The sequence below is a fragment of the Chelon labrosus genome (assembly GCF_963514085.1).
Source record: "Chelon labrosus genome assembly, chromosome: 16".
In the NCBI taxonomy this organism is placed as follows: domain Eukaryota; kingdom Metazoa; phylum Chordata; class Actinopteri; order Mugiliformes; family Mugilidae; genus Chelon; species Chelon labrosus.
In genome coordinates this window covers 7,842,599-7,858,665 of record NC_140349.1, presented here as the reverse complement: position 1 = coordinate 7,858,665, position 16,067 = coordinate 7,842,599, and the positions used below count along the sequence as shown (strand labels likewise).

General features: G+C 42.9%; 1 protein-coding gene across 1 annotated transcript in view; it reads right to left on the bottom strand.

The window, feature by feature from the left end:
* The window catches only part of crybg2 (crystallin beta-gamma domain containing 2), a 46,830-nt gene extending 31,006 nt beyond the window's left edge, over positions 1 to 15,824 (bottom strand). The window contains exons 1-3 of the mRNA XM_084562612.1: positions 15,516 to 15,824; positions 6,101 to 6,206; positions 237 to 392 (exon numbers count right to left, since the gene is read on the bottom strand). Coding sequence (XP_084418738.1) covers positions 237 to 392; positions 6,101 to 6,206; positions 15,516 to 15,718 — 465 coding nt within the window. The 5' untranslated portion in view covers positions 15,719 to 15,824. The remainder of the gene's footprint in view (positions 1 to 236; positions 393 to 6,100; positions 6,207 to 15,515) is intronic.
* Between the last annotated feature and the right edge of the window lie 243 nt (positions 15,825 to 16,067).

Below are 16,067 nucleotides of genomic sequence, written 5' to 3'. Positions count from 1 at the left end.
ATAGGTGGCTCTTTCTCTCCCCTCTGGTGGCACTTAAACCACAGAAGAAGAAGGAGTGGACCAACAAGATGAGATCACTAAAAGGTTGCCTGTCAAACGAAAATATATTAAAATATGACATTTCTGTTGGTTCCATGTCGCTCTCTCTACATTGGTGAATGGAAACTAACAACTGGGGTCCACTTTCAATATTTTCGATCAGTTGATTTTGTAATAACTGTGTCTGGTCTGGTTACCTCCTCTTGCTCTTCAACGTCCGGTGAATGAAGGACAAAGGTGCTCTTTGACATATTCTCTTCATATTTCTTCTTCCTCTTTTTCAGACCAAAGGAAAAACTCGCAAACTTTTTGGCCTTACGGAGGTCTGACTCTGAGTAGCTGAATTCTTTGCCCTGGGAGGAAGACAGACAGACGGTTAAAACAATAAATGTGATTAGACCTTCACCAGAATCGGCCATACTGGTTGATTCGAAACTGCCCAACCATCCTGGTTTCAGTGGTAACAATAAGAATATTAAACAAGTCACACACACAGATTAAAACTCCTTATGCTCGTAAACAACAAAAAGTTGACACGCTAAGTTCATTCCAAGCCGCTCCACCCTTAAAGAAATGAAGCAGAACGTGACTTACTACACCCAGAGTAGTAGCGGCTGGCTCAAATACGCCAGCATCAAACGTTTGGAGCGCTTAACAAGACAAATAAATAATAAAAAAAAAATATATATATATATATACACATATATGCAAGTTATTTTTTTAATACAGCATATCACATATAACATCCACAGTCAAATATAACAACCAAACAAAGAAGTCATCACTTGCATATCTTAGACCTGATCTGTTGGAACAAAGGTTTAGAAAAATGCCAAAGTTGGGAGAGCACCTACAGTAGAATGAGTCAGGCGTTTCAATCAAGATATTTTATAAAGATATTAAAGTCTGCGTGTGTGGGAAACTACTGATTGAAAAGATAAAAATGATTCTATTCTAAGCTTTTTCCGAGCCCGAGGAGAACGGAACACACCGCTGTCTGTCACTGCCATCAACAGTGAGATTTGTGACTGGGTGTGCCCGCAAGAATTCTTCCTCTGATGATAGAAAGCATGAGAAGCAAAGACAACAATCGGGAGTGCAGATTGACTGCTGCCTGGCGGGGAAAGTCGCCTGTATTGGACACGTCTTAATTGAGGTGCCTAAGAGCAGGTATGCTACCAGCTGACTTCTGGAGAAAGGTGTGGGTTAATAGACAATTATTATCATTCACAAGAATTTTTACTTATCCTTCCCACTGCTGGGTTATTGTTACTCTGGTATGGCAAGCTGTTGGTGACTAACATTACCAAACCTTGGGTAGACACGGCTGAGTCAGGACAATAAATTCCACAACTCAAGTTCTGCTACTCTTACATGGCATTCATCATGGTGTGTCATACCAATGTCACTTGAAGACTGAGGCTGAGGTCCACATCTTATTAATTCTATTACTACCCAAGTTCAAACACAAGCATCCACTACAGTATACCGATCAGGCATATCATTATGACCTTACTAATATTGTGTAGGTCTCCCTTGTGCCTCCTAAACTGTTGTGACTCATCAGAGAATGGACATGGGTCTTCTGAGGGTGTCCTGTGGTGTCTGGCAACAGAATGTTGTTAGTGGGGGGGCTTTGGGTCCTATGGGTTGAGGGGAGAGGCCTCAGACACTTGAACGGTTTGGGATCTAGTGAATTTGGAAGCCAGGTCAACACCTTGTGCTGTTCTTCATGTTTTTTTGAGTTGTTCCTAAAGCGTTTTTGTGTGTGTGCCTGTGTCAGGCTGCATCCTGCTGGGGATGGTGATCTAGTTGGGTGGACATGTCTAAAGAACATCCACACAAATGGCAGGTCCAAAAGTCTCCCAGCATTGTATTGTCACAAGATGGTCAATGTTATTCGCTCCTCTTATCAGTGGTCATAATGTTATGACTGATCGGTGTAGCATCCAGTGCAGCTTCTTTGGGCAAAGAGTCAAATCAGGACTCATGTTGCATTCTACAGCCATGGAATAAGTTCATCTTAATCTTATCAAGTCGACGTCAAAGAACTACAGGCAACGAAGGTCCAGACAATTGCCTTTGTCTGGACCAAAAAGTTGCACTTGAACACACCACAAAGACTACACACACACACACACACAACGGTACAACCAACTGGCACATGTTCACGTTCAGCACCTGTGCGAAAGGAATTAACTCTTCATATCAGTAGGTGGCCGTCGTCTGTATTCCTCATTCAAAAGGGGAAAGAGCCACCATTAGCTAAGGACCTAGGAAACGCTACAAACCTTCATACAGAGCTGGCCTCTTCTGAATCATGCTGATCAGTTGGTCTACAGTTTATTCACTCTTGTTGATCACGTTGATGAAAAGGTGCTGACAGGAGTCCGAATAGTGGCAACGGTGTGGAACACACAACAAAAACGCATTGGCAAACAGCCAACCACTGGCTTGGCATGCCACAGCCCTTAGACTGATTATTATCTACCCTCTTGAGTTCACTTCATCCAGAAGGAGATATTAACTGGAGTGAAAGAACATACGGCAGCACAGTCCTTCGTGTCATTTTATAATCCTGCGTGAGTCTCAGACCATCAAAAGAGGATGACCAGAAGCCATGTACACACTAAGGCCATTCATGGATAAATCTGGCCTTCGCGTGTATGTGTGTACCTCTTAAGCAACTTCAAATAACTAATTTCTCACAACACAAAGTTGTAATAAGGTTCTGGTAACAATGTTTGAACCCAACCACTTTTGTTCTCCTTGTATTTGCTCCCACTTGGTTCCATACTTAGGAAGCATGGGATCCACTACCACTGCTACGCAGATGACAGTCAAATCTATGTCCCCCTTAAAAAGAAGGATGCGTACTCAATCGCCACTCTAGTTAAGTGTCTTGACGACATTAAGGCCTGGATGGCTTTAAACTTTTTAAATTTTAATGAAAAGAAGACTGAAGTGATGGTTTTTGGCGGCACCACTGGAACACCCCCCCCCTGATCTGGGCTCTTTGGCCCAGTATACCAAACCAGTCATCACTAACCTAGGGGTTAAAGTGGATGCAGAGCTCAAGTTTGACAGTAAGATCAGGGCAGTCGTCAAATCTAGTTTTTATCATTTGAGGCAGCTTGCTAAAATAAAGCCGATTCTCTCAAGGCACCAGTTTGAAGTTGTAATCCACGCCTTTGTCACCACTCGGCTGGATTACTGCAACGCCCTTTATGTGGGGGTAAATGCTTCCTCCATCGCCTGTCTCCAGATGGTCCAAAATGCTGCTGCACGTCTTTTAACCGGCAAGCACGAGCACATTACCCCCATTTTAGCCTCACTCCACTGGCTGCCCATACATTTTGGGATTCATTTTAAAATTCTTTTATTCGCTTTTAAGTCCCTGAATGGTCTTGCCCCACCGTACCTCTCTGAGCTTCTGCACCCTTACACACCTACTCGCTGTCTCAGGTCAGCTGATCAGCTGCTCCTGAGACAGCCTAAAACTAAGTGGAAGCTCAGAGGTGACCGTGCTTTTGCTGTTGCAGCTCCAAATTTATGGAATGATCTGCCCCAGCACATCAGACAGGCCTCCTCTCTGTCTGTTTTTAAATCCCTTGTTAAAACCCACCTTTTCTCCTTGGCTTTTGACACGTAGCAAGACATTGGACTCTATTTTACTTATTGTTTGGATTGTATGACTGTTATTTTTATTTATTTATTTTTATTAATCTTCTATGTCTTTTGAGCGGTTTTGTCTTTTACTTATCAAGATTCAAGATTCAAGATTCAAGATTTCTTTATTGTCAATTTCTCAATACGTTTGCAACATACAGAAAAATCGAAAAAACGTTTCTCTTTTTCTCACATAATAATAAATAAAATAAAATAAAAACCTAAATTGACCTAAAGTGGGTGAGGTTGGCATTGAAACAGTTGCTATGTAAACATCTGTATATAAAATAAATATAGTGAATAAATAGAAAATAGAAATTTCTGTGTACATCAGTGCAATGTATAGTTACAGCTGTGTGTCAGTATCAGTGTCCTTTTGAACACAGTACTTATTATTTTATTTCTCTGTACAGCACTTTGGTCAGCTGTGGTTGTTTTTAAAGTGCTTAACAAATAAAATTGGATTGGATTGGAACCTGCTACCACAAAGCCACTGCCACAAATCAGATAACAGCTGATCTTCACTACAACAGCGCAGCTTAGAAACACACCAGCACCATCTGCTGGAGCAAATAAAAAGTGGTCCAGTGAAATGTTTCCCCCGCTTCCCATGCAGATTATTTTGTTGGTAAATTTCACCATACCACAAAAAAAGAGAAAGAGGTCAAGGTTGTAGGTCACCTGCATTCAAACGTCTCTCTGTGTATATTTGCCAAGACTATTCAGGTCGGAGTCTGGTTAAATAAGAGGAACCTTCAGTCACAATGTGAGCGTGTGCCTGGGAGAGTAAGGAAGAAACACCCAGGGGGGGGTTAATAAACAGCTGGAATGGAGCTGCCGTTAAAAGAGGCGGTCATGAAGTAAAGTGAGAGGACGCTAGAGTTTCACCAGAAAAATGCGCCTCTAAGAAAATACATGCTCACACAAGTTTGCTATGTTTTTAACATATGAGGAAACCTGTCCTGTAATGTGAGAGTGAAAGAGAAAAATCAGTGCGTCCAAGCCAATGTCACAACACTGGCTTGGATGCACTGATTTGGAGCCATGCAAATAAAAATATATATATTATCCTGTTAATTACTGCACATCTTTTTATAACCCGAGCAGTGAATAATTTCAGGTTTAGATGTTATTGTTTCATAGAGGTACCTCTAGGACAGATTTGTTTGTGTTAAAAGTTGGACACAAGTCAATGATTATATTTGTGTTATTGCCTTCATAGCTAATTTAAATCAGGGGTTAGTTTCCTCAGACTCACAGTGGATATAACAAGTCATCTAACAAAGATAAATCACATCAGAACTCCTGTAGCTTTGGTTTAAATATGCAGTGAACTATAAAATCACAGCACTCGGCCTGTTTTGATAGGCGTCCATCAGCTGTCAACATGTCGACTTTGTAAAAACATTCCACATCCGTTGCACTGTGAGGGGCGCCGCTTGTGCCTAAATATAAAAGTGTGTCATATGTCACAATAGTTTTTCAGTGTCACTGATTTTTTTTTGATTTTTTTTTTGATTTTTTTTATATATTTATAACTGTACATAGACTTTTTCCACTGTATTTTATTTCCCAGCATTGGAGGATACTGATGAACACGTGTTAACAGACACATTTGTTTTCTAAACTTATCAGCCGTTGCGGATACTGACTCATGGGGAAACTTGGAACACTTTCCACAAAGGGGTGGGGGTGGGGGTGGGGTAGGGGGGAATTCAAAGGAAAGGAAGCGCAGGGTAAAGCGGTGAGGTTTAAAACTCGCTGCCAACTGGGCAACCCGCCATTATTTTTGTTTGCCAAGTTTAATGACACAGTCGCAGTCCGATGTCAGCCTGCTACATTTAAAAACAATGCATCTGCTAGCGTTTTCATTAAACTGGTTGTGCAAATAAACAGTCTGTTTCTGTTCGGCTCCATGCCGGAAGTCTGCAGAGCCACTCTTTACTCTGAGATGAGACTTCAGTGAAGAAGATTCCCCACAAATATTTCACAAAGGAGCAATGCGGTGGTGTGTGCATTCCCATCAGCGCCGCATTTTCACAATTGGACTCAAAATGTCTATTTTTAATACCACTAAAAAACAGTACTTGTTTATAATGTATGGTGTATGATTGGCAAGTCATAAAAGGCACCTTTATGCACTTTTTTTTGCTAATAACAGCAAATAAAAATCATCATTTCCCCAAACTAGTTCATTAAATTTGTCAGTGTATGTAATGTAACAGGAACAGGTGGAATGCAGAGCGTATGTGTGACTATAAACTTCTACTTCTAACAACTAATGGCACTTTTAAAAAGGTATAATTGTGGGCACACACTGTTTACTTACTTGCTTGTCGTGCTTAATGCCCGTCTGTGAAAAGAGGTCAATAATGAATACAGGTTAACTGACCTTTCCCCTGGGTGCAGTGGCATAGATGGAAGAGCGCTTCTTGTCCGCGACGGCGTTGTCAGCGTCAACTCCTGAATCCTCTGGAGTATTACTGGGTTCAACGGCGCTGAGGGGGACAGAAAAAATAAATAAATGAATAATAATAACTGAAAACTGCTGGGATGCATGCTCATCGTCACGATATCTTGATAATTATATTCAGCGTACAGGCATAAACTGATGATTATGCGGAAGTAACTTTATCTCATGATATAGTGCAAAGAACCTGATCTTGATGAGAGAGTGCTGGATGGTTTGACTGTCACAAATAAGCGCTTTCATTTATCTGTATCGCTGCAACCAGATAGGAGACTATACAACTATCACATCCTGTTTGTGCATCATAATCACTGTCTAAAAAAAAAAAGAAAGAAAGAAAGAGGGCAAATATGCTGCTTTGCAAACTGTAACAGTGAATCACTGCGTAGGGAATGTTGAATAGAACCGGCTGGGCAGAGAGTGAGTTAGAGTTTCCTTCAGCAGCACTCAAGTGTTGAACAGAACAAAAGATAATTAGGTCATCAGGATACTAGCAATGCCCGTAAAGGCTAGACAAGTGTGTTTGTTTGGTAATTGGGTTACATACGCCGATCAGGCATAACATTATGAGTCTAATACTGTGCAGGTCTATCTTGTGCCTCCAAAACAGCTGTGACTCATCAGAGAACATGACATGGGCCTTCTGAGGGTGTCCTGTGGTGTCTGGGAACAGGATGTTGTTAGTGGGGGCCTTTGAGGGGAGGGTCCTCTGTGGATCGTCCCACAGATACTCGATCAGTTTGGGATCTAGTGAATTTGGAGGCCAGGTCAACACCTTGTGCTGTTTTTCATGGTTTTTTGAAGTGTATCCTAAAGTGCTTTTGTGTGTGTGCCTGTGTCAGGCTGCATCCTGCTGCCATCAAGGAGTGTCATTGCAACTGGGTGGAGGTGTCTGGTCTGGTCTAGGTGGGTGCTACATGTCTAAGTAACATCCACATGAATGGATTGTTTCCCAGCAGAACACTGAATTGTCACAAGACGGTCAATGTTGTTCACGTCACCTGTCACTGGTCATAATGTTACGGCTCATCTATGTATATTAACGGAGAACACAAGGTAAAATAAAAATATGTAACACAACGAACAAACAATGGGATGAAACAGGATAATAGCACGTACACTGGCGCAGGAAATGTGATTTGCGTTTTAAGCCTTGATTAACATCAACTAACATCATGGTACGTAGACATCACTTTCCATGTTTACATCAACAGCAGCATTACATTAATCAGAATAAAGGCCCAATGGACGGACAAAAACAACCAGTTGTTCGAAAAGCTGAACAAAGTCAGAATTAATGTTGGTCATCTTCTTCTATCCATTAAATCAACATTGTCAGTAAAGTTAGGGAAAAACACAAGTTTGTGATTCTCTACAACCGTCAGAATCAAATCAAAATCAATGCCCATGTGCAGTCAATATATTCATCGTGGTCACAAACCTAAAGAAACATTATTCCGTTCCGATTACTATCCAGTTTTTAGCCTTTAGCTTTGTTCGGTCATCACCATTGTTACTGATGTTCTCGCCTCCAGAAGTTTCAAAGTCAACACAGACGCTCCAACAACAATAGTGAGCTGTCGTCTCATCAAACAAGCGGTACAAAGGTCTCTCTGTGCACACAGACTGTTTTAATTTGCACAACTGGATGAATCAGGAAGTCAAATGACAAGCAAACATCACCAGGAGCACCGGCACAATTTGTGAAGCACTGCGACTTTGAGACACGCGCACCATTTCTTCAGGCATTTGACCTTTTTCTGTGCTCAGACGAACTCGGGGCCTTTTTTCCGCCTTGCGAGCCACACGGAACTTTCACTTGGTGACGGCTAATTAGACAGCTACCAAGAGCTCTACACTTTCCATTTCACGCATGCCTGCACGCTACTGCTGCATATACAGTAAAGAAAACACTGTGGAAGATATCTCACAAGAGATAAGAGGATGAGTCATATCTCTGTCCCTTTGCATGTTTACATGTCAACACGCCAGATACCCAGAAACGACACGGTTTGAACTTACAAACACCCAAATTAAGAATCTCATGAATGTCTTCCTTTTGGATGAACTTCAACAGGATGAATGCGAGAGGGGAAAGTGGTTTCTGTGCTTTCTCTTGTTGTTGTGCAGTAAAATGTGAGTATGTTTGTTTGACTAAGAACAGGACCGAGAGAGACTGAGAGAGACTGAGAGAGAGAAAAAAAAGAGGCCTACTTCACCGAGTCCTGCATTTGCATCTGTATATAGAAAGTGGCAGACACTTGCTACAGCGAAACCACAAATTTTCTTTATGCAAACACACTAAAGTTGGCGCGAGCTCGACAATAGTTATTCATTCAATATTACAGTTCTGCGGCTGGGTGTTGTCACGAGGAAAGAGCAGGAACGTTTCTTTTTCTCTTTTATCGTTCAACGCTTCTAGTGTTGGACACCAGCGCCAGGGTGGCCATTGCCCATTTCAAGTCTGTATGCTAAGCTAAGCTAAGCTAAGCTAAGCCCAATTTGTACAGACAGGAGCTCTCTTTTTTTCCCCCATCTACTACCATCTACTACCAACACTGGTACCACCATTGGACACCAGAGCCAGGGTGGCCATTGCCCATTTCAAGTCCATATGCTATACTAAGCTAAGCTAAGCTAAGCTAAGCTAAGCCCAATTTGTACAGACAGGAGCTCCCCCCCCCCCCCCCCCCATCTACTACCAACATTGGTACCACCACTGGACACCAGAGCCAGGGTGGCCATTGCCCATTTCAAGTCTATATGCTAAGCTAAGCTAAGCTAAGCTAAGCCCAATTTGTACAGACAGGAGTTTTCTTCCCCCCCCCCCCCATCTACTACCAACATTGTCAACCTATTAAATGCTGTATAGAAATTAAACAATAAAAAAAAGATATGCAATCATGAGAATGGAATGACTGAGCTCTCTTCTGATCTGAAAAATTAGTTTGTGCGACATTAGCACTTTAGTTTTGAGCAAATCCAGAAGTTTTTCATGATTGACATGCTTATATTTGAAATTAATCATACGTCAGTTCCCTTGATCCATTTCCTTTGCTCTGTCTGTCACGCAAATTAACAAATCAGCAGCATGAACATGGCTTGAATACAACACATCTTGTTTCAAGCATTCAGCCTATTTCCACAACCGAGAAAATTAGAGTATCAGAGGAGCATTTGAATGCAGCACTTTTCAAATGCCAAAAGTGAATTTAGCTTTACAGTCCAAAAAAGAAGCTCAACCAATCCTTTGTGCATTCAATGTATAGCTTTGGTTTTGTGAAAATGTATTTTTAGATTTTTTTGTCCATGCAAAAACAGTGAAACTACTCTAATGAAGCCTGTGAAGCGCGCTCAGTTTTGCTTCAGGTGTAAAGTCGGTCTGGATCCACTCTGTTGGGAACTGATTATGCTCTGGCAAAGACATTCCGGGCCTATCAAACTGGCTTCATGCGGCAATGGACAGAGAGGTAACAGCGACCTTACTGCACACATCATCTGAGCGCTGTGGAGTTGAATTTTTTTACAGCAAAATGGCTCTGAAAGGTTGTAGGACTATCTGGCTGAGTGGTACGTTATTTTTTTCTCTGCATCGGTTGAAACATGCCCCATAATCAAACCCAAATGCTGCGTTGGCAGACTTGTATTATGATGTGTACTGAGGCTAACTCTAAAGAACAAGCTTGCATAAAGAAATGTTGGATGAACGGATGAATTTTCAAGCCTGAGACATGCAGGCTGTAACTAGAAGTTGACAGACAAGAATGTAGATTACTCCGTTTTACAGCTCTCAGTCTGCAAGGATAATCATGTCATGTCTTCACGGCGAAAAGTACATTTTTATCGCGCTTATAAATTGCTTTATGTGTCACTGTTGCTGCTATGTGAGCCTCACTTCTGCATCCCCATATACCCACAGGTGCACGTATCATCACACGGGCGCCGTTGTCTGGAGGGACGTATTAAAGTTAATGTTTAATTATTCAAAGAACACAGCTGTCACTTTATGAGCAGCGACTAACTCGCAATGGTCTTCAAAATTAGTTTGTCACTCCAGTTTAAATACACGACAGACAATAAAACGCTGGCTGATGGCGCTTTCTACGCAAACTCCGCAGTTTATGATGCGCAAATTATTTTTGGCTTACCGGGACCTGTAAAGCTACATCCCTGCAGCAACAGCTGACAAATTACTCTTGTGTGAACTCATAAAAAAAAAGGCAGATGCTGGAATGCACATGAAGACTGCAGCATATGTGGTGAGGTAAAGAATCAGTACTGAAAGAAGCCATCAATCCACCGAACAACAGATTGTCCATCCCTTTTGTCCGAGTGACACTTAGAAGTTGTCAGCCACAAATTCTTTATCATGTGGAATCAATACCGCTATGTTATCAAGAACAATGGACTGAACAGATAAGACAGAAATGGCTTAAAGCCCTAAAAGGTTAAAGCTTAATCTTGGCAATCGACACTTTAAATTCCAGACAAATCACTTCACACACTTCTCCAATCACTTTCTATACTTCAAAACACTGGTGTTGCAGGTACCGCATGATCGCAACCATTTGATCTGACTGTGACCACTTTGAATTATTGTTGGAAACTGTTTCATTCGCTCGTATAGAAGCAGCTGGATGAAACGAGCAGAGAAGTCAAATTACCATCAGGCGTTTCCCAATATACATTCTTGTGAAATGTCATCAGTCGCTGCCAAAGTACTGTTCCGATTCAAAGTACTCATCTGACCTAATACAGGGCAAATCCCTCAATGTGTTCTTGCCACGCCTATATTAACAAGGATTAAACTCAAGGAACGTGACTTTGAATATGGTGGCAGTACCATGTACCTTGTACCTTCAAAACAGTTGTGACTCATCAGAGAATGGACATGGGCCTTCTGAGGGTGTCCTGTGGTGTCTGGCAACAGGATGTTGTTAGTGGGGGCCTTTGGGTGCTATGGATTGAGGGGAAGGTCCTCTGTGGATCATCCCACAGACACTTGATCAGTTTGGGATCTAGTGAATTTGGAGGCCAGGTCAACACCTTGTGCTGTTCTTCATGTTTCTACAGCGTTTTTTGTGTGTGCGTGTCTGTGTCAGGGGATGACTGCTGCCATCAAGGAGTGTCATTGCTATGGGGTGGGGGTGCCTGGTCTGGTCAAGTCTTTTGCAGGTTTTCTGTGAAGATAATCAGAGTTGTTGGGAATCCGGTATAAGAAATCCCTCCAAAACTGGCTAAAATTCTGTATCGGGTATTTACGTGATGCTGACATTTAGCCCTAGCAAATGTTACACCACCAGAAATCCATCAACCTTCTTAGCTGCTCTGCCAGTGCCAGTGTAGCACAATTCGATGTGGACGCTGCCATTTTAGAGCAGCAATGAAGAAATTATTTCTGCCTGAGTAAGGTTAAACGAAGCTGGCAAAATGTCAGACATATTTTACGACACAGTGTAAACAGGAGTCTGAATGGTATGCGTGGCTGTAGTTTTAAGGGGTGTCGCTGGTGTCCTGTGAAGCATGTGAAAGAGCACACAAAGTTCACCGAAGCAAAGAAAAACAGGAGGAGGAAACGTCTTTTTATTTTACTAAACTGGGGGGAAGGTTTAACAGCTCGGAGCTCGGCTGATACGCAGAGTTCAGACATCAGAATTTGCGTCGGGAAGGAAAGTAATGGAACATCTCTGAGGAATCTTTCAGCTCAGATAGGCTTAGTTTATGTAACCCCAGTGTTACTTTACTTAATCTTCTGACACAAAGCAAACAGGTTCCACAGTGCCTTGACTCAGTCTGAACTCTATTGTTTCAGTCAGAAATTTGAACACACTCGAGTTGAGGCATCCGAGTGACAAATGTGTTGCCAACCTGTATCCCCAGGAACAATGCCGCCGTGCATGCGTCCAATTGATCAGGAGTTTCACGATAATGCGCGAGGCATGCGGGGCGGCAGGTTTCTCTGCAGCACTTCCATTAATGCACAAATCCACACAGGGGCCCGACAAACCTCGCCAGGTACCAGAAAAATGCGGGCGTGTCCGGCTCGTGTCAGAAAGGAATCCGAGGGCTCCCGCGGCAGTCGAGCCCGACGTGACTTTGACTTCACCGTGAACTGCGCGAAATCTACGGGCTCAAAACAAACACAGCAACTCGGAAGATTTACTTCTTAGACCCTGAAATCCTCGAGTCTGTAAAAATCCAAGACGTGGATTAGAAGGAAATCCTGGGCTAACAACAAAAACAGATTTAGCTTGGATTTAATTTTATCTGGGACATTCATCCACAATGTCAGCAGTTAAAAAGGCACTCACACACTGCAAATCACTTTAATAGAATAGCTAATATGAGAGTTTATCAAATGCTATTGAGGTGTGACGGTCACTGACGACTAAAGGCTCTTAAGAGTGAGCTACTGCTGTTTTCACTCATCTTTAATTTATCTTGTGCACCTGTGCTGGAAAACAACGTGAATGTATCGCAGGTTGTTGTTCTCTGCGCGCTCTTACACTTGCTTAACCCCTGCTGTGCGCCACGATTGTGTGCAAAGACGGCCCCAACCGCGCCAACTCGTCATTTATTTTTCTCTCTGAGCAAACACGAGCCGTCACTCAGTCTGTTCCACGGGCCACATGAACAACGCGGCTACACTGTCCTGACATTTGATTTGTGGCCCGGCCTCGGCCCCACCTGTGTGTGTACGCATAACCGCCTGTGGCTCATGTGTCCTCTGAGGTCTGAGGTCTAAATAGAGTACGCCTTTGTAAACATTTTGTGACCAATACGATGAAGTTGACACTGCAGTCAGTGTAAATCTGTTTGTCTTGCTGGTTTTCTTGCAGAGGGATTGTTTTTCCTCCGCGCTGTCGCCATGTGCTCACTCCTGGAGGAGTTGTTGGGCTCCGGGGCGACTTCTGTTATGATTTGGCGTTCATGAATTTATCTCAGTTGAACGGTTTCTGGTTCTTTTCCATGCACGCATAACGCCACCACATGCCCAGTGAGGATGCTGCTTTATCCAACTACCTACTGTTTTTTTGTTTTGTTTTTTATTTGGCTGTCACGCACACTCACATCAAATTAGCGCATACAATGTTAATGACATATGCCAATTTACCAGATGTAAAACAACCTCCTACACATGACAAAATACACAAAGGATCCTAACACACCGATCAGCCACAACATTAAAACCACTGACAGGAGAAGTAAATAACATCGACCATCTTGTGACAATACAGTGTTCTGCCGGGAAACTTTTGGACCTGGCATTCATTCATGTGGATGTTACTTAGACATGTAGCACCCACCTAGACCAGACCAGGCACCCCCACCCCATAGCAATGACACTCCTTGATGGCAGCAGTCATCCCCAGCAGGACACGCACACAAAAACGCTTTATGAACAACTCAAAACAACATGAAGAACAGCACAAGGTGTTGACCTGGCCTCCAAATTCACTGGATCCCAAACTGATCAAGTATCTGTGGGATGATCCACAGAGGCCCCTCCCCTCAACTCATAGGACCCAAGGGCCCCCACTAACAACATTGTGTTGCCAGACACCACAGGACACGCTCAGAAGGCCCACGTCCATTCTCTGATGAGTCCCAACTGTTTTGGAAGCACAAGGGAGACCTACACAATGTTAGGAAGTTGTTATGCCTGATCAGTGTCCAAACATCTGGACTGGCTTTGTTTTCCAAAGCCAGCGTTGACTCATAAAGCACCATTAAATAGCCTTTGGGGGGAAAAAAGGCTAAGGATGCCCGTAAGTAGAATTTCAGTGGACTTCCCAAGTGGCCACGACTGGCTGGCCGAGAATCTTTGCAGCAAAAATAGGGAGACTCCAGGGATTCAGAAGTTTCATCAAGGATCTGCAAGTAGCTCTTGCAACAGTTGTTACAGAGAAAGGACACATTTGACCTGCATGAAACAACATTAAAGCAACACTCCAGCCAGTCAGTGAACATATAGTCAAAGACCAGGCCAGTCAGAATAATGTACACAGATGAGTCCAAGTTGTCTGGTCACAGAGACGGTAGGCGTGTCAGGTGCAGACCAAAGGCAGCTTTTCAAGAGAGGAGCCTCATACGAGCTGTTTAATATGGATGTGGAAATGTTACGGGTTAGTGCTGCTTCACCGCTCAGGGACTGAGCTTGATTCAAATATTAATTTTGCATCATATGAAAGAGCGGCGTCCAAAAGTTGAACAAGAACCGGACCTTTCGACAGCACACACTGTAAACTCACCAAGGAATGGATCTAAAAATTGTTGTGCAGGATCCGAAACCAGCGGAGCGTGCAAGATAACCTTCAACTTGCAGCCGCAGGAATTTTGCATCCACAACACGCGACAAATGTGAGACACTATGCAAAACGGTGGTATTTCCATTAAAGCGGGCAATATTAGCATCTGAGGTCAAAGGTGTGCTTGCTTTTTCCCCAGAATATTGCACCTATTGCTATTTTTGTCGAATAAATGGTTGAAAACCTTAACTTTTCTTGTTGTTGTGTTCAAGTGCATCCTTTTTTTATCTACTGTATATGCACTAATTACTTTTGCACATGATTTATTTAGGCCTAAAAGACATTTAATATCACGTACAACAAAGAAAACTAGGAAAAAAGTATTATTAAGGAACCATTTCTACAGATAAAGTCTTTACGCCATATAAGTAATTGATTTAATTTATCAATTGGCATTTTTTTCAGCTCTAAATAATATTCCCTCTTTAGTTTTGTTGAGTTAAACTACCCTCTCAACAGCTGTCTAACAGATGTTTCTAAGGGACTATACAGGCTTCCATGGAACTAAAGGATGCTCGATGCCTCCACGGTTCATTTGAACTTTTCCCACAGTTACACCACAACAGAACAGAAAGAATGGGGCAGATTTCAACAGGCCTGTCAACACATAAATGTCCTCCTGGGCCATCTAAATCACTGTCAGACGAACAACATATAAAGAGCATCTTAGAAAACGGATTGGGATAACTTAACCCTAACTACACCCTTCATATTTTATATACTAGTTGCTGCACTAGAGGAGCAATTTCTACACTTTCTGATGAATTGTCTATTGTCCGGTGTCAGAGTTTGGGCATTGGCATCGAGTTGCAATGCTGCTGAGGAACTGCTGCTGGTTAAATTTAAAACATCTGAATGCAGCAGCATGTTGCATTGAGAGGAAATAAAACACCTGCAGCTTCATCGCTCTTAAAAGTGTCTGCTTTTGAGAAGCTGCTTCAAGCCATCGCTCCTCTGCACGCTAAGAAGCCATTTGTCACATGCACGGCCATGGTGGCAGGTCACTGACTCAACATCACGACGCATACCTGAGCACCTGCTGCTTCTCATGAGCCGACTTCTCGGAGGCAGAGCCGACCTTCGACTTCGTCTTGAACTTCAAGAATGTGAACTTCTTCTTCTTCTTCTCCACCTCCTCGCTTTTATCCGCATCCTTGTCCTGGTCCAAGTTGGCTTCGCTCTTGGAGAACAAACTTTTCACTGTCTTTCTGGATGAGCTCTTCTTCGCCATCTCTACTGGCTGATGCCGCGGATGGGGGGTGAAGAGGACAGTCGAGTCTGCTTCTCCCGACGATTATGCGGTTTATTAAAAGCCGATGAAAGCAGTCAACAGGCGGAAAGGCAAACCCTGCCCGGGTTGCACTTATTGACAGATGACAGCTGCTCCTGCTGCCTCATTTTGCTCACAGCGCGCAGATCTCAGGTGTGGTGACACGCCCCGGAGAGAAGCAACACCCAGAACAAAGAGAGAGATCCTCCCAGAGAAAGACAGGCTGCTGGTGATCCAGCTCTGCCTCTGTATGCTGCCTGAAAAAGATCCCAAAGCAACTTTCTAATATATTATTATCATTATTATTGTT